Source organism: Erpetoichthys calabaricus, chromosome 17, assembly GCF_900747795.2.
Source record: "Erpetoichthys calabaricus chromosome 17, fErpCal1.3, whole genome shotgun sequence".
NCBI lineage: Eukaryota > Metazoa > Chordata > Cladistia > Polypteriformes > Polypteridae > Erpetoichthys > Erpetoichthys calabaricus.
The window spans coordinates 18,149,869-18,169,947 of NC_041410.2; the positions used below are offsets into that span (position 1 = coordinate 18,149,869).

Below are 20,079 nucleotides of genomic sequence, written 5' to 3' on the forward strand. Positions count from 1 at the left end.
CTGTGTCATCATTTTCAACTTTATTGTCTGCTACAGCTTCAGTTTCGGAATGTTCTCTGTCCATTTTCACTGCACAATACCTCCACTAACGCATGTACTCCGTTGTATGCTTGTTTAGAGGTGTAGCAATGAAAAGTTCCCCCCTAAACAGTTTCCCGCTGCACCACATTCCGAACGTTGCTTAGGTAACAAAATGTATGTTTAAATGTTCTGAAACTCGGATTACTTACAAAAATATATCTTGAAGCAGGCAAAGTTTGGAAGATACTCATGACCCCACATAATCCCATTCAGACTTGTAGTCAGCTAAGGAGGTCTGTCTATTTAATGGCCCACCCAAGCACACTCCAATTCAATTAATCTGCACTTCTTTGGGGATGTCGTAGGAAAACCCCAAAGAGACACGAGGAGAATGTGCAAACTCCACACAGACAACTACCAGGCATGAGAGTTAAACCGTGGGTGCAGAACCCATGAAGAAGAATTGTTAATCAGGGGGCTACCAAGCAACTCAACTTGAGAGGCTTTCATTTTTATCTCTATATGGATTACTAACTGCAGTAGTAATACCAACATTGGATGACTATAAATTACTGCAAGTTCATATCAGTTCAAGGAATATGACAAGCACACATTCAAATATAAATTCATTATCTAATAAGCTTAACTAAATTCAGGGTTCCTGGAGCTAATCTGTCAGCCCTGGGTGCAAGTGGAAGCAACTCTGAACAAGGCTTTGGTCCATCATGCTGGCCACTCACACACACACCACACTGGAGCCTCTTTAGAGTTACCAGTCTTTGGGCCTGCACGTCTGTAAGTGGGAGGAAAACCCAGACCGACATTCACAGAACATCAACTGAGTGCATGATTCAAACCATGCGTGCTGGACCCATGAAGCAGGAGCATTAGCCAGTGGGTGACAATGCAGCCCATATGACAAGCACTTGGTGTCAATATGCTGAGTTAAGTTTAATACATGCTGTATTTAAAGAAAGCAGTCATAAATAACTCAAGATTTATGCTGGTGATTTGAGTGGCCTCACTTCATCTAAAGAATATGATCACTTATATTGTAGATGCATTCACTTACTAGAGATCATGTTACATTAATCATGGCTTTAAGTATCTGCATTTCTTTGGAAGAAATACCAAAGGTATAATATTTTTTAGGTATTTTGTAATATGCAAAATTTACCTTCATAAATATGATTTTGATTTCTTCTCATGCAATTTCTTTTCCATCCATAGGCTATTTAAACAAAAAAAAAACTCCACAGCATCAAATTCTTCACAGTATACTTTAAAACACAAAATTCAATATTTATTCCGTTCTTTATTACATAGTAATTTAGCTCAGTACAGTGAAGAAACAGGAATTTTGCAAATATTTTCAATTTGAATTACACACATTTACATTTTCATGGCCTACTACATTTTCACTGTATAGCCTCAGAAATATATTTTTAAATGATGTCACCAATGTGGAACAGATCTGATACGTTATACACACATATTAAAGTATTGGCAAAATATGGTATGTTAATAGCACATACATAAGGTTTAAGTGTTTTTAGCTTGTCTCTTCATTTTTTACAATATGCGACAATCCTTGTACTGAAGATCACAATTATTAGCTAAAAGTGTCTTTTCATTCATTTATTAAAACTTTTGCTGCAGTGGAATAATATTATAGTATGCAATGGATGTTAAATGGTCCAAATAAATTAATTTTGTGGCTTACAAACGGCCATTCATCCATCTGTTTTCTAACCTGTTTAGCCAAAGAGTCATAGGGAGTCCAAGCCTCTCTCTGGACTGCTGGATACAATCCTCCCTTCATGGGACATTATTAATAGGCAAGTCTATAAAACTTAAAAAGGCTATAAATATATACAGGAACAAAAATACATTCTTGTCTTAGTAAAAAAAAAAAAAGCTCTGACACAAACATACAGTATTTATGCATGACAAAGCACAGAAAACATGTGCCAATTATCACACATTTACAGTACACAGCCATGTGGTAAAAACATTTTACATCTTTTAAGTTTAGCTCTACTTTGACAACATATCAGACATTTATTCACCTATTGATCCAAAATGTTTCAACATTCATCAAAGCTACTCTTCCATCATTAACAGGTAATATGAAAGAGGTTATGCAAACTTACTAATATCAAAAAAAGATTCATGAAGGAAGCACTTGCTGTATACATCCTACCAGACCTAATGAATTGGACAGTTGTTCATTGTTCATCCTGGCATAATGGGCACATTCTGACAAAGGATACAGTAAACATGTATTTATATATATGTGTGTGTATATATTTTATATATATACACACACACATTATATATATATATATATATATATATATATATATATGCAGATATCTATTTTTGAAATCTTTTCACGTTTACAGTATACATGTATGTGTGTGCATGCACACATAATAGTCACAAAGTGCCAGCCTGGCAAGGCAGTACCAAGGATAAACAGGGCACTCTATCTACCCACACTGTGGGGTGCCTTGATTACCTTGCTTCTAATGAAATTTAGTCCGTACCAGGTTTGCCACCTATTTCTCCCAAACTTTTTGCCCCTTTTAATCCTGGCACCCTATATATAAGCATACACACACAATTTTTTTAATTATTTTCAATGATTTTTATGGCTTGAATCTGAACTGTCAAATATGTTGGACAAATAAGTAAACAGTCTACTCATCCATAATATATGTCACTCCAGTACCTGCAAGAAATTATTCAAAAGACTGCTTTACAAGAAAATGTTAAGCAAAGCACACCTTAAGGAAAAAGCTATAATTAAAAATTGGCACAACATGGAAACAAATGCACAAACAGTCATACTTTTATGCATAAATGACTAACTGTTAACACACAAGATTATAGAATAAGATAAGCTTGAAAAAGAAAATATAATGCATACTATTGATAGTGAAAAGATAAAATTAGTCCTCTTCATGGAGCTAGCAGAATTATTCCCATTTTTCATGTAAACTATTTTTTTCTAATCTAACAGTCAATTCACATCCACAATAAAAACTGTATAAATTTCTGTCAAGATGCTGACTTGTACAGAAAGGTAGAGGCCACTTCACATATAAAAAAAATTCTTCTTCAGATAAGATAAACTTAATAAGGTTATGGCATTCAGAATAGAGAGTTGATACTTGAAAGTATACTAACCATTCATTTTCCAAACCTGCCAATCATTATTTGTAAAATCATGTTGATAAAGTTTCTTTAATAACTCAAATTGTTTTTATAATTATATATTTCACTCTATGTTTACAAAAAAAAAAAATCAAAAACAAGAGGCTGTTTTTCTCTTCTTCAGCCAGTCTAGGGAACCTGCCCTAGATGGGTTGCCAGTCAATGTCTGGTTACTAATGAAATGGCAATCAATCAAGCGTAAACCCAAACCCATTTAAATATGTAAATTCCAAATGTAAGGCACCCCACCCTGTCCAGGATTACACAGTTACCAATCATGTTAAAACTGTAACTGCTGTTGTACACATTGCAGCAAATCACTGAACATATACCTTCAGGAAGGCCACATGCACGATTCTGTCTGCTATAGTACCAATAAGATGCAATCCTTTATATGCGGTAAGTGAATGCTTTGATTTTGGTAATGAATTTTGAAAATACCCACTGCAAAATATTTTAATTAGGCTATACAATAATAAAAAGCCAATTAGAAAGAAGCTAAAAATGTGATGTCAAGTCCCTGAAACACAAAGATTTGGTAACGGCCTCTCTTTCTTTTGCTGTTCCAGAAAAAAGGAGGAATGAGTTCCACAATGCTTCATTTATAAATTGGAAACATCGATTGTTTCATTTACTTTTTACACAAGCTGAAGTATTAGTGCGGCCAGTTACAGATTTCGATTATGCACGCACATGCTTATACTTCTGTTTCAATGAAGTTTAAACTGGCTCAGTGGCTTCAGAATTGAATACATCCTATCAGTTCCATCTTTTCTTGATTGTCTCAGCAGCAAAAAGGAAATGTAATTTTAAGAGATTAAATTCTGTGTGGGATTAGATCTGACAGGATAATACAATTTAGACAGTCCACCAATGGATATCTATTAGCCACTAAACTAATTATATGATTTAATTTTGTGTTGAAAAAATTTTATTATATGTACATACACAGACAATATATATTTAAAAACTATTTACCATTACCCTTACATTTATTTTGACCAAACAATCTGCTAGGTTTTTTGGCTGTAAATATGACATTTGCGGATGTGTTTTGATAGTACACCATTCTAAGGTTTTTAAAATCTCTGCTATAAATTCAATATCATTCTATCTCCAGTCTTAAAGAAAATTATAGCCTGATCTTTGTATGCTCTAATCTTTTGCATATTCTCTGTCTTATTTACAAGATATCAGTTTCTAGAACCAAAGGAACATATTGCTCAAGATTAAAAAACTTTCAGTAAGAAAGCGAGAGGATTACCTAAAGAAAAAGATATCTCAAAAATAGTCTAGCAGAAATATTTATGAACCTGATAAGATTAGCCAAAATACTTTTTAGCACTGAAATAATTTTAAATAACCTCTTGTGCACTGAGGTAGATGTAATATACAATAATGTGAACAAAGATAACGATTTTATAAACTGTATGTACTAAATGGGTATAAACCAGAGTTTTCTTGCACTACTTATACACTGGAGAAAACAGCAACTGGGTGGATTAAATGGGATATTTAAATACTTACAAAATCTCTGCAATTCCTATATACTGTCAGTAAAGATCCCCACCTACCTAAAGTTCAGATATCCAGCTAAGCCCACAACCACACCTCTACAACTGCATTTTGAATTATTATGTGCATAGTGGCAAGTCAATTGGGTGATTTTTCAAACATCTCCAGGACTAAAAGAATGTCACTTTGAAGGAACCAATCCATTCTCATCACGGTACTATACCAGCAGATTTCAAATACTGATGACAATGACACTGTGTTTGTTGTCTGTGCCTAACATGAACAATCCAATCACGGATTAAACACACAACTTTGTTCATGCAGAAGTATTCTATGTCACTCTTCCTATTACTATGTGACTGATGCAAAATTAAAAGCTATAGCTCATCCCTAGCAGTTTACATTCTTTTCTTAAGTCAAGATGAAATCACTACTCCACTGGATTTTGACTGAATCAACTCATTACAAGTTGTACCTACTGAGCAGAATTTTCTACTTTTGTAGGCAGCTTTTACTAGAAATGCACACCCAGAAAATACAGAACTTTATTAAGTTAATTTTATTCCCCTCTTTCTTATAAAACACTCTACTACCTGGAGAAAAGGTAATTAAAATTCCTTGTGATTGATTTTAGCCATCTTTGCTTATTGCTTCTTGGTCTGTATATTCTTTTGATCTCAGAAGCTGCAACTCCTTGTTCTCCATGCATGTATCACATGCCCACACTGCTGAGGCTTCTGCAGTCAGGAGGTTGTATGCGGTCTCAGTCATGCCAGTGCAAACTCTGTGAAACCATTTCTGGCATGACGCCTCACATAAGATGGCTTCCTGATCATCATTGACTTCATTCATGCAGATTCCACAGGGGTAAATGGGGTCAGAAGAGGAATGGCTCAGTCGATTAGGCAGAGCTGCTGTTTTGTTGCTGCTTCTCTTTGTAAAACCAACTTCCACAGCAGTGTGAGACTGGCCAGAATTACTTTTTGCACCATTGTTTGGGTGAGAGCTATTTATGTTGTCTGTTGTTTTTGCTGTATGATTGCTTTCTTGGGCATAAGAACTGTTTCTAATATTGTTTTTCAGCTCAGCACCTTCTTGGTTTAAATTCTCCTCAGGGCACTGACCATGCTGATGGCTTGCTAGGCGACGACTTTTGTTTGGCCCCTGGCTGAAGTCTTGCTTTGGTGGAAGGGTGCTGGTGTGACTGAAATTGTTAGGAGGCTGAATGTAGCTGTGGTTTGTTTCCACATCAGGCCCGATTGGGGTATTCAGGTTTGCGTTCATTTCTGGCCCAAAATGAGATGCCATGTCTGAGTTTGGATTCTGATTCATATTTTGTGTTGGTAACTGGCTGAAAGATTCTCCAGGACTATGCCTGAAAGGATGATTTAGTGGAAAGTTGATGCCCGGGTTCATGTTGTTGAAAAGTGGTTGTCCAGCCAAGTTTGGATTATCATGGGGAATAAAACCAAAACCATGAGGTCTTTTAAATCCCATACCTAGTTGATGTTGGGCAAATGTGGGGTGTGGGTTTCTTGCTGGGTATGACCCTCCGTAGGGTGAAGGCATTCTCTGAGGCATGTTGGGAGCCATTCTCAGAGTATTATATCCACCAAAACCTGTGTAATTAAGATTGCTAAAATATGGACTTCCAGAAGGCAGAGGTTTGTAGGATGTAGAATTATAGTTGTCATCAAAAGGGTTTGCGGCCACCAGGTGATCAGTACTTAGGTTTACCGGTGGAGCATATTCAGAAAGAGGGGAGAAAGTGTTGACCTATAAAAAAAATAGAAATATCATTACACAGTATATGATTAATAATGAATTAAGCTTTCCAACAAAACATGGAACCAAGGTATTTACAGTTTTCATGTCCTAAATTTGTCATATTCAGTGAATTTGGGTCAGTTGTGATCCAAGTACTGTCTGGACTACATCAATACTGCCTACTGATACATGGCATTGTATTCAGATTAAGTCTGCAAGTCATTACATGCTCAATGGATTAATTTCTTCCAGGAAAAATACAGTATATTGACATGCACACTAAGAAATTTCACAGAATACACAAAATACTCTTTTAATCAGAGGAAAGCAACCCACTATATTAAAGGCGACCCAAATTTTTATAAAATGCAATGTAACATGTTACCAGAACAGTGATTTCATTGGACAAGTCAGTAAGATTAATCAGTAAAGGAAGCCAGAATAAACAATACATTTCTCATAAAGATCTATTTCCCATTATCCACGCTAACATGAGTTTTTGGTTTACTGTTCTTTCTGGCCATCTGATCATAGCATATGTTATTCAATTTTGACATCGACTCTTACCATTGTAACCATTGGAGACTAACACATAATGTATTTCCACTATTACACTCCTTAAAAAATTCTTGTTAATTCTTGTGTCATTTTTCTTTTACTACTTGTGAAGATTTTAAGATACACTTACTTTATGTCTGAAAAAATAAATAACTCTCTCTACAGGATCTGGGCTGGTTAGTCTAAGGTTGCCGGTTCGAATCCCTACAGTGACAGTGGAATGCTACTCCATTGGCCCCTTGAGTAAGGCCCTTAAGCTGCAAATGCTCCAGGTTCACTTTACAAATAGCTGACCCTGTGCTCTGACCCCAAAACTCTGTGCGTTTCTGGAGAATAAGCTGGGGTATGCGAAAAATGACAAACTTCTAATACAAGAAATTGTATATGGCGAATAAAGGATTAAAAATCACTAAAAAATAAAAAACCAGGAAATGTTGCTGTGCAGATCATTCATTTCACCATTTGAAAAATGAAAAAAGGCCTACATAGGTTTTTCTTCCAAATTAATTAGGCAATTTATACTATCACTCCATTTAGTACTGCATAAAATAATACTCTTGTTCATCAAGAATATACTATGGCATTGAATTTAGATTATACCCAAGACATTACACAATAAAATTAATTTAGTGTTATATGGACGGGTGGGATGGCCTTGTGGTTAAGGCATTAAGGCAATGCGGTTTTTAACCACGTTTTTTCTGTTCAGCTCCCCCGGCTTGATGAGTGAACCTGATTGAATTATTTGACTTTCCAGTACACAGTTCAACTTTAGAAATGGTTAAGTACTTGTCTCACAGAAGTTTAATTCACAGGGAATTGTGGATAGACAGTTATATTAAAAATTTTAATTTAGTATTAGGTGGATTTGCTTTTTGAAGCAGAAACCTTGACAACCTTTAGGAAGAAGGATGAGATATTGGGACAGCTTAGCTATTAGCTAAACAAATGGGCCTAATGGACTGAAAGATCTCCTTCTTTTATCAAATTTATTATGTTCCTATTCAAGGTAGTTGAAAATATAAAGCCCTAGCATGACAAACTTTTGTTGTACATTAAGATCAAATATACTAGACACAATGCTGTAGAAGCAGTTAAATCCTAAATCTGACATAATATTTGTATAGGGAGGGATTTGATAAATATTACATATTTAGCTTTACTTATTAAGAATGCAAATATATTAAACCAGTATGATGAGTCATTAAACAACTGTTGTTTTTTTTCACCCATTTGTATGCGTTATTAAAATTATGATATTTATTTATTTAACATTACTTAAATGATCTACTCCTATGTACTGAAAATATCAAAAAGCATCAATTAAGATGAGCCAGCAAGACACATTTGAGTCAAATAGCATATCACATATTCATGGACTTGTAACAAAAATTTGGAGGAAGTGTATTAAAAATGAAAATTGGTAAATGGTTAATAATACAAAGCAGTATGCATTCTGAAACAAACTACTTTATCATGTTGCTGACACAGAGGCCCTTATAATTTATCAGAACCAGCTGGATCTATTAGCTATCCAAATGAGCTTTATACAATGAATGGTCCCTTCTCATTTCCAAAATGACTTATGTCCTAATTAACAAAAATGAACAATATTTGTATTTGTAACTCCAGGTAGTCAGAAATGTAACTCCCACAACCATCAAATGTTAACTATAGGTTAAACAAAGAAATTACCCAAAATCAAAACTTCCCAATTACTTTTGTAAACTGAGCCAGAGATATTGAAAATTGCTTGATCAAATAAAACTATTTCAAATATTTTGCGATATGCTATGCTAGCAGACAATGGACTAATGCTCCACTATGTAAACAGAATAGTGAAATCTCAAAAGACTTCCTTTAAGGTGGAGTCATTCCGCAACATAAACCCATATAAAGACACACTGATTAATACAACTGTACATTAATATACAGTATACAGTGCAGTCAAAAATAAATTACATTTTGCAAACTGTTCATCAAGCATAACAACTTGCAGAATTAGAATGACCACAAGATGTTGGCTGAGACGCCTAGAAGTGTTTATCAACCCAGCACTTTGCATGAGGAGAAGTATGTCAGCACGAGTCGTTGGATGATGAGGATCACGTTTCCACATTCAGTGGATAAATTCTGTTTTGTGAAAACTTAGTTGACCCTATGACAGTAGGCAGACCACACTCCCATCTACGTCAGATTTCTTGGATTGACCACTACTGATTAACTGAAATGGACACGATGCATTCTTGTCAAGAAGGCTCACCAACATCTCTTACTGCTATAGACATTTGAGAACAGCTCAAATTTTCCCATCTGTCCTCACTAGGTTCTACTGGTGAACAGTAAAAACATTCTTGTACTATGTACACATGAAAATAACTTTAACTTCACTGTAATCTTATTTGATGTTTCCCCAAACTTGAATGATTGCGTTGTTTTTTTTGTTTATTTACAATTAAAAGATATGGCTGGATGGAGATAGCGGTGGTGTTATATATGCATATATTGCCATATATTGTATCTGTTGAGGCATGTTTTACACAAACATACTCATGATGCAAGATCTCCTTGATCTGACAGCACACGCTAGGATCATCTTTGTACATTACACGGCTTTGTACAGTACACAATGACCATCTGTTGCTATGTAATACTTTGCACCTTTTCCATGATACATACACTAAACTGACACTCGTGGTTGATAAACAATTCTAGAGACATTTCCTACATCCTAGTGTTCATCTTAATTACTTATTAATTTTTTCAGTTTTGTTTTTTGGCATCTCACCAGACATTGAGCTTTTTGAGGTTCCACCCTATTTTTGAACATCTAATATTTAGGCCATTTGTGGACCATATTTTGTACAGGAATTTATACCCTCACGCTAAAGAGTAAACCAATAGGTGTCTTTAGCAAATTTGATCAGAATGACTTAAAGTTGTGCACTGCCATATTAACCAACCCTAATGGTTCACCCACTAATTGGATATGAGAGGTCAAAGTTGCTCCTTTTTAAAAACCTGAAAAAAAGAGGATCAGTAATATAGGAATGTGGAATTTTGAGGTTGCTGATTATGAATATAACACTCTTTACATTTGATTCTTTACTAGTGGTCCTTATCCCTCCCAGAACTTTAAAAATGGCAAATTCTAAGAATAAGCATGTGGGGTATTGTTTTAGACTATTTCAAGGTCAGCAATTACAAATATGATGTTGTTTTTGACTTTTGATCCTTTACAAGGGATTGAGTACTCTATGGACCTCGATTAGAGAATGAAAAAAATATACTTTTCTATAATAATTGAGAGTATTTTGACTGAAGCACACATTTTAATATTTCAAATATTTGACTGAACTATTTTTGTTTATTATGTACATCTACCTCATGCAGTAAATCAATACATTTTCCCCAAATTTGGGTGGCTTACGCTAATTCAGACTTTTTCACAGTTGTTCTCTTTATTGCACAGTATGAAAAGGCCAGTGTAGCGCTGAATGTACCTCATACTTTGAATTTTAAGATATATGGAAAATGTTTTTTTCTTGGTACACTGCCAAAATCTCAGAAGGAAAATGAAAAATACATAAGGTGGTGTGGATGTATATAAAACTCGAAAACTCCCATAAAGGCAGCACAAGGATGGCTGTGCTTTCTTTGTTATATTAAACTCTTCCATCTCGGTGGCCTACACTCCTCATTAGCTGGATGTGCCACTAATTGTTTGCAATGGCAATTGGAGCACCACTAATTGATTAAGAATGGCAATTGGATCTCCAATCACAACACATTTGTTTTTGTTTTTTTGTATTTAAGTAGGCTTATATTTTCTAAAAACCACAGTGTGGAAGAAATTAAGAAGGCCCAGAGGCTGCAGTGTTCTACAACACACTATGTGAACTCTACGAAATGAGAGGTTATTCTCAAACTCTACAACACACTTGTGATATCACATCCGAAATATTGTGGTTTTGGTCTTCAAATCACAAAAAGGACATTACAGAATTAGGTAAAGGAGAAGAGTTACTAGACCATAATAGACTCTGGGCTATGAGTGATGAGGAAAGATTGGATGAGTTCATGTTGTATGAACTATGTAAACAGATATTAAGATGAAATGCAAGTGTATACATTTATGATGGGGAATAAGTAAGATGAATGCCAGTTATTAGTTTAAAATGAGTTCCCAACATGAAGAATAAGGTACAGCTTGAAGACAATTAGAGGGAAAATGTATTTAGGAAACATTTTTCACACTAGGAACTGTAGAAACATGGAACAAGCTACTTAATAATGGAAATAAAGCTTGCACTTTAGTGGCCTTTAATTCTCAACTCTCACTATTTCATGAACAAATTTGAGAAATGAGAATTAACATGTTGGGATTAATCGCCCAGATTCTATTCACTGTTGCTCATTTGTTGGCTTCTTGAATCTCCTGTACTGAAATTTCTTTATTCAATGTTTTCTTGTGCTTTAAACTTTTTCCTTATTTAATCTGACTGCTTTAACTTGCTCTAGTAGTCATCTTTGTGCCTTTCAATATACCAACCTTGGCCTGTTCGATTACATCCTCGGCCTCTTCAGCTACCTGTCAGACACCTTTTTTTGTCCTTCCCAGTAGAGAAGTCCTGGCATTCAAAATGTTACTTGAACATAAAATGTGAAAGCTACAGATAAGGCTCTTCAAAAAATGCGGCACGGAGCAACATCTAATTCAGGTTTGGTATAACACAAAGAATGAGTCCAACCCAATATGTTCTGAGGAGAAAGTCAAGAAAGACATGTCAACCAACTGACTGAGGTTATTCAACATATTATTGGTAATTGTTTTTCTTTGACATTTTGTAAAGCACTTTGAGCTTTATCCTTTGTATGAAAATGTGCTATAGAAATAAATGTTGTTTACACCCGACACCTGCAACTGGTTATACTCTGAAATCTAAAGTTCCATGTTTACCCAGAGCTAAATGATATGAAGGGGAACTGTCTCATACCTAAAGCATCATATATAATTTATCTTTTAACAAAGAGAACATTAGTAATTCTATGGGGTGCAGAATATGGATTCTTGCTGTTGCCAAGTTTAACTTGCACATTTCAGTCAGTCGTTGATATAATTAAAACTAAATGTGTGATGTCAAATGATCTTAAGTTTGTCAGGGTTTTATTCCTAGTGTAAAATATGCCACCTAATTTTTTTCATCTGTGGCAAACACAGACTAAAATAAAAAAAGCAGTGATAAGCTAGTGTCATATGATCTGGGTTCTGTGTTAGAAGGTTTTCAGCAAAGAATATAGAAAAATATAGAATTATGAATTTGAGTATAGAAAAGATGGAGGTGTCAATGCCATGCCACTTGTCAGTTCATTGTATACGTTTTGCAATAATGCTTGTTCAGTTGCTTCTGGAGCAATCAATTCAGATTGGGTGTGTACATCACTCCTTTATGAACACTAACAATGGCACAGAGCAAGTCGTTTTACCCAATTCAGTGCTTCTGGGTCACATTAAAGTCCTGTCTGTCTCAAGATAGTAGCATTAGCAATACTAGTATTGTTACATGTACAGGGCACAGTGAAATAATTACTTGCATATCTGACCAAGTGCAAACGACCACTCTTGTGTTCTGTGGTAAACTTTAAGTTCAAATTATTGTCTCTACATGCTGGCTTCAATTTTCATTTTTAATTGATTTTGAATGTTCAGTGAAATGCAGCTTTTGAGATGCCTGTACAGGGTGACATTTTTTCCAATTAACTGCATTCATGATTGAACTATGTCCCCAACACTACTGAGACAGGCATCACCAGCACCTTGTAAAAGAAAGAGTGGTTTTGTAAAATGGATATACTGGGCTGCTGTGTCACAGCTTCAGGCTTGCATTTCTGCGCAGGTTACTGTTCCTGTCAGGATTGCATGTTCTTCCCAGTGTTAACTGTGGGTTTTCTTTGTGTATTCCAAACTATTTTTCAAAATCTCAAAAACCTGTATTAAATTTCAACAATTGCACAGATGAAATGCTTAACTTTGGTGTTGTTTGTAGATATCACTACTCCATTTATAGCACACTAATATGAACTACTATGTATTCACATTCTAAAACAAAATCATCACAATCTGTCTAAAAACTATACAAAAACAATTTATAAAATGCAAGTTCAGTTTTTTTACTAGGCATAATACTGAAAATGAATTAATTGTAAAAAGTTAAAATTTAAAACACTGCCTTGGAGTATTTTTTGCAAAAGCCATTAGATTTTTGACAATAAAGATGCTTTCCACAGGTTTTTCTTATTTATTTGCAAACAAATAAAATAAAAGACAGCTATTTACATTTATAGGAATTTCAATGCAATCTTCCTTGGCATATTTACTTATATAATATGTTGTAATAATTTACCACTAAACTGTTGTTAGGAACCAATAATTGCCATGGGTTTATAGTTTCCTGACAGGGTGCTGGGTGAGAAAACTATACACAAGAGTAAAATAACTTTTATTTCTTCACTATTTTGAAAAAATAAAGACTATAGCACCTGTCATTATTATAAAGAGTCCAATCTGATTTTTAGTAGTTGAGCTTGCCCAATTTAAGTGTACTGTTCAATAAAATGCCATAACATAAAACTTAACAATAAATGGCAACGGTTTATCACAACTGCCCTCATATTTTTTCTGAACCAGAATAACTTTGCAGTGTTTGTTTTTGCCCTGTTCAGAAAACAAAAGTCTTCAAACTTTTATTTTCAACACCACGCAATAGAGTAACAATAACATTAAAGGAGGCTACCTGTGCATTTGTCTTGCGTTTTTTCTTATCAGGGCTTCCCAGATGTATGCCTGGCGCTCCTAAGCCTTCAAACCCACCATCTCCACCTGCAATTTTTGTCATTAAACCAAATTTATTATTGTTTATATTAAACACACACAGTGAATATGAACAATTACTTGAAACATTTGAAGAATAAAAAAGGAGACACATACTTTGATTTTGCAAAAAACAACATGTACGTTTTCTTTAAATGCTTAAACTCATCTTGCCAGCATGGATGTTATCTTAATTTATTCAGTTATTGAATTTTAAATATATTCTGATACTTATAAGTAAACCTAATATTACAAAATATGTCTTCACAAAGCTAAAGAAGTTAAAATACCACTGCAGATGGCATACACTGTAAGTGAATATTCAGATTGGCTGGATTTGCTCTCAATAATTTTAATAAATAGCTAGTAAATCACAAATCTTAACATAAAGTCTTTTGCATCTACCTGTAGTGGCAGGCTGATATATACAGCTGTTCCTCTTGGATAACAGTCACCTGATATCTGTCATTGTTAACATTTATTTCTTTATTATAAATACTGTCTCTCATATTAATTGATTGATCTTTCACAAGGCACCTTATGAAGTAAACACATTTACAATACACAGCATCAAAGAAGGGGTATGAATACTTTCTAAATCCTCTATACAACTACAGTGCCCTCCAAAATGTTTGGGACAAAGACACATTTTTCCTTGCCTTCCCCCTCTGTTCCACAGTTTAAAATTACAAAAAAACAATTTAGATGTGTACTTGCATGCATTTTGGTCACACCATTTAGAAGTTACAACACTTTTTTTACATGGGCATTTCAGGGCATCATAATGTTTGGGACAGTTGGTGCCACTGGTGTTTGGGATTCTTCAGCTGTTTCATTGCTACATTAGTGCAGGCATAAGATAACTAGACTTGCTTCTACCCTTTAAGTTTGTAGTTGCCAATGCCATTGTTCAGCATGAGGACATGTGGATGTGTCAGAGATGATTATCTGCAGAAAACTTTTTTTTTTTTTTAATTGATTTTATTGTACTCATTCCATACAAATAGATACATTTTTACAAAAAATAGGATTGAAAACAAATCAACCCCCACCCCTGAGAAAGAGCATGGCCAACGGAGTAAAACTTAAAGCTTGTAAAAATACATAAATTGATGAGTTTAATAGGCGGATAAAGATAAATGGATAAGAAAAAGAAATGGGAAGAGAATTATTTCCTCAGTGCTTTAAGAGCTTATTCTAAAATATTATTGATTAGACCCTGCCAGGTTTTGAAAAGGTTCTGCACAGATCCTCTAACTGGGAATTTGATTTTTTCCAATTTCAAATAATATAAAACATCAGTTACACACTGACTTAAAAGAAGAGAGTTAGGATTCTTCCAGTTTAGCAAAATAAGTCTGCATGTCAATAGTGTAGTGAAGGCAATCACAGTTTGTTTGTCCTTCTCCACTTTAAGCCCATCTGGAAGAACACCAAACACAGCTGTTATTGGGTTAGGAGGGATTGTGACACCAAGGCTGTCTGAAAGGCACTTAAACATTTTTGTCCAGAATGATGTTAATTTGGTGCAGGCCCAAAACATGTGACCCAGTGAGGTTGGAACTCGATTGCAGCATTCGCAGGTTGGATCTTGCCCTGGAAACATTTTGGACAGTTTTATCTGCAGAAAACTTCATGAACAGAAATACAGAGGACACACTGCAAAATGTAAACCATTAATTAGACACAAAAACAGGATGGCCAGATTACATATTTTAAAAAAGGACTTAAAAGACTTTGATAAAAAGGTCTTGTGGACAGACGAGACAAAGATGAATCAGCATCAGAGTGTCAACAACAGCAAAGTCTGGAGACAAAAAGAAACTCTCCAAGATCCAAACATGGTGGTAAGGGTGTTATTGGTTGGGCATGTATGGCTGCCACAGGCCCTGGCACACTTCTCTTCATTGATGATGGAACTGCTGACAGCAGTGGCACAATGAATTCAGAGGTGTACAGAAATACCTGATCTGCTCAAGTTCCAGTAAATGCCTCCAAACTCAATGGATTGCACTTCATCCTGCAACAATGTAATGATCATGATCCTGACATACTGCTGAGGCAACACAAGAGTTTATCAAAGCTAAAAACTAGAAAATTCTTGAATGGCCAACCCAGTCATCTGATTTAAATCCAATCAAGCAGGCCTGCCATATGCTGAAGGGAAAACTTAAGGGGATGAGCCAAACCCCCCTAAAAAAACTCATTAGGTGAAGATGGCTTTAGAAGCTTGGCAGAACATCACCAGAGAAGACCCTTAGCACCTGGTGATGTCTATAAATGACTCAAGTCATTGCATGCAAGGGATATGCAACAAAGTATTAAGTATGACGGCTTTAACAGACTTTAACATTGCTGTGTCCCAAACATTATGGTGCCCTGAAATGGAGTGACTGAAACATATGCAAATACTCTTAAATGAAAGTCTGCAATGTGCACTTTAATCATTATGTCTGAACTGTTTGATTTGTCATTTTAAACTGTGCAGCTGACAGGTAAATCAAGGAAAAATGTGTCTTTGTCAAAAACATGGAGGACACTATAAGTATTGTAGTGCATTTGTATTCCAGTGTTATTGGCCATAGCCTATGTTGTGAAAAAACAGAAAAGGTACTTAATCCAAAACAATGGCATTGGTCAAAAATAAATGTTGCAATGTCAAAAAAATGCCTACATATTAGGCTTACAAAATAATGCACATTTTAAAATGTCATCAAGCAATTTACTTTTCTTTACAACAAATTCATAAAAATATTTTACAAGCAGAGGCATGATATCAGGTTTTTAAAACTACTGCTTTTTCACATGTAAATATAGTGTATTTTCCATCTATTTAGAATTCTGAATTCATGATTTGAATTTGATTATGTGTTTAACCATAATGACAGCATCATCTTTACAGTTCCACTTAGTATTGCCTCTCAGAGCGCTTTTTCTTGATCTCATGCGGCTTCTGCTCAATTGTTCTGCTCTACTAATGCGTAAAACGAAGCAGTGGAGATGACTCTTGAAGCACATACTCAATTAAACAAAAATATTTCTCCCTGAAGCTGCTCTGTTGAATGAAGAACTTACTTCATTTTGATAATGCTAGATAATGTAATATATAATAAACTGAATGAATCTCAATCTAAACTGCAAATTAAACTGATGCAAACTTTATAAATCTGAAACTTCTGTTCCAGATGTTTAATTTAATAAATGTACATCTGCTTGCTGCATCTACAAGCTGACTGCATTAAAAAATAAAACCTGTTTAAAGAAATTTAACAGTACCATTGATCTACAGAATAAGAAAAACTTTCATGGGGGCACAGACGTTGAAATACAGGTATGCGCTGCTTACTTACTGTGATATTTATTTTGAACACTAGGTTTTGTCTACAGATATAATTTTGTATCACTTCCAATAAAATTATTTCCCTTGTTGTTGTTGTTTTCAGTAATAATCTCATAGCATTAGTACAGTTAAAAGACCAAGGTTATGTATTGTATTATGTATTGTGAATTTCCCCCTGGGATTAATAAAGTATCTATCTATCTATCTATCTATCTATCTATCTATCTATCTATCTATCTATCTATCTATCTATCTATCTATCTATCTATCTATCTATCTATCTATCCAGTCACAAGACCCTGGACAACTCAATAAATCTTGCTTGGGTGCTAACAGACATAAACAATTTTAGCAACATTATGTATAAGTTCATTTTAATAACAGCATTATATTAGAAAATAAATAATAATGAATTGGCAATACATACCGTATTTTCAATTTATATATATATATGTATATATAATTCAATTTAGTCTTATTAAACATCCTTTCATTTTCTGCACCCAATTATCCAATTAAGAATCACTGAGATTATAAAATATTTGATTTAAATTAAAACACCAAATCACATGCCAAAAAATCCTAATCACATAAAACATGATGCAATATAGTAGTAAATACACAGATTAGCCACAACATTCAAACCACCTGCCTACTCCCCTCATGCCACCAAAACAGCTCTGACCTATCAAGGCTCAGACTCCCCCAAACTTCTGAAGGTGTCCTGTGGTTACCAAGACGTTAGCAGCAGATCCTTGAACTCCTTTATATTGTGAGGTGGGACCTGCATGGATTGGACATGTTTATCCATCACACCTCACAGATGCTTGATTGGACTGAGGAATTTGGTGTGCAAGGTCTCCAATAATCTTTAGGTAGGTGGTATGTGTCAAAGTAACATCCACATGAATGCCAGAACCCAAGGTTTCCAAGAAGAACATAGAGCATCACACTGTCTCCACTGACTTGCCTTCTTCTCATAGTGCATCCTGCTGCCAACTCTTCCCCAGGTAAATTCCACACATGCACCCAACAGTCCACATGGTCTAAAAGAAAATGTGATTCATCAGACCAGGCTACCTTCTTCCATTGCTCCATGGTCCAGTTCTGATGCTCACATGCCCATTGTAGGTGCTTTCAGCGGTGGACAGGGATCAGGTTAGGCACAGCAAGCTGCAATGTACTGTGTGTTCTGACACCTTTCTTTTGTGGCCAGTATTACGTTTTTCAGCAATTTGTGCTACAGTAGCTCTTTTGTGGGATTGGAGCAGTAATGCTAGCCTATGCTCCCCATGAGCATCAATGAGCCTTGAGCACCCATGACCCTGTTGCCAGTTCACAGGCTGTCCTGCCTTGGAACACTTTTGATAGGTTCTAACCACTGCATACCAGGAACACCCCATAAGATACGTCGTTTAGGAGATGCTCTGACACAGTTGTCTAGCCATCACAGTTTGGCCCTTGTCAAAGTTGTTCAGATCGTTACATTTGTCCATTTTCCTGCTTCCAACACATCACCTTCAAGAACTGACTGTTCACTTGCTGCCTAATATATCCCACCCCTTGAAAGGTGCCATTGTAATGTGATAATCAGTTATTGTCTTCACCTGTCAGTGGTTTTAATGTTGTGGCTGATTAGTGTGTATATCTACAGTGTTTTTTTCATCAACTTTTAGGATTTCAATTGCTCTAAATCACAAGGTAGGGGGGTAACAACAACAATCCATTCCCATATTTTAACTATCCTAATCAGCTGACTGCCTAACCCCACTAAAGGAACTCTGGAACGTACCAAGAAGCAGGCAAATGTGACTGTCCTGGAAGCACCTTGTAGTGTTGGCCTGGTAATGTGCCCATCATTTGTTACAACAAATCCACTTTTCTGTTCTCAAGTACTATAATGGTACTGTGATTGTTTAGTAAAGTGCTTTGAAATAGTGTATGCTGTATGGATGTATGTGTTGCTTGGATTTCCTTGGGTTTTTGCTTGGGTATTTTTGCAGGTGATTGTGTTTTATTTTAAATAAACTCATAATGAAATAGAACACTTTATAAGAATAAGTTGAACTAAACTGAAAATGAGGACCCAGCTGAAAAACTGAAAAAAAAACAGTTGTGTTCTTCTTTTCCATGGTCAACCTTGTTATCTAGAAAGCTATACTATGAAGATAATCATTTTTATCATTTTCTTTTCCAAGTGAATGGAACTTTGTTAAAAACTCTTGAACGTCTATAATTTCTCACCTAGAATCACTTTCTCTTAAATGATATCCATTCACAAACTATCAACAGACTACAAAAAAGTTAATATACTGCAGTTAGAGTCTTTAAACACAATTAGAATTTTACACTTCTACTTACTCATCTAGACTATCTTCTCGTTGGAATCTTTGCTACACTTTTTAAAAAAGTCAAAAACTATAACCAACATGGAGGAAGCCACAATACAGTTTTAGATCTTCTGATGGCTGTCTGTTTTCTGACTCAAACCTTCCCTATAAAACATAACATAAACAGCTTTATGACCTTTATGGACCTCATCCATCCATCCTCTTCCGCTTATCCGAGGTCGGGTCGCGGGGGCAGCAGCCTGAGCAGAGATGCCCAGACTTCCCTCTCCCCGGCCACTTCTTCCAGCTCTTCCGGGAGAATCCCGAAGCGTTCCCAGGCCAGCCGGGAGACATAGTCCCTCCAGCGTGTCCTGGGTCTTCCCCGGGGCCTCCTCCCGGTTGGACGTGCCCGGAACACCTCACCAGGGAGGCGTCCAGGAGGCATCCTGATCAGATGC

At 35.6% G+C, this 20,079-nt stretch overlaps 1 protein-coding gene across 1 annotated transcript in view; it reads right to left on the bottom strand.

Annotated features, from left to right (window-relative positions):
- Positions 1–1,302: 1,302 nt before the first annotated feature.
- pygo1 (pygopus family PHD finger 1) overlaps positions 1,303–20,079 on the bottom strand; it is a 38,021-nt gene continuing 19,244 nt past the window's right edge. Inside the window, exons 2-3 of the mRNA XM_028822801.2 lie at positions 13,875–13,960; positions 1,303–6,531 (exon numbers count right to left, since the gene is read on the bottom strand). Of these exons, the coding sequence (XP_028678634.1) occupies positions 5,386–6,531; positions 13,875–13,960 (1,232 nt within the window). The 3' untranslated portion in view covers positions 1,303–5,385. The remainder of the gene's footprint in view (positions 6,532–13,874; positions 13,961–20,079) is intronic.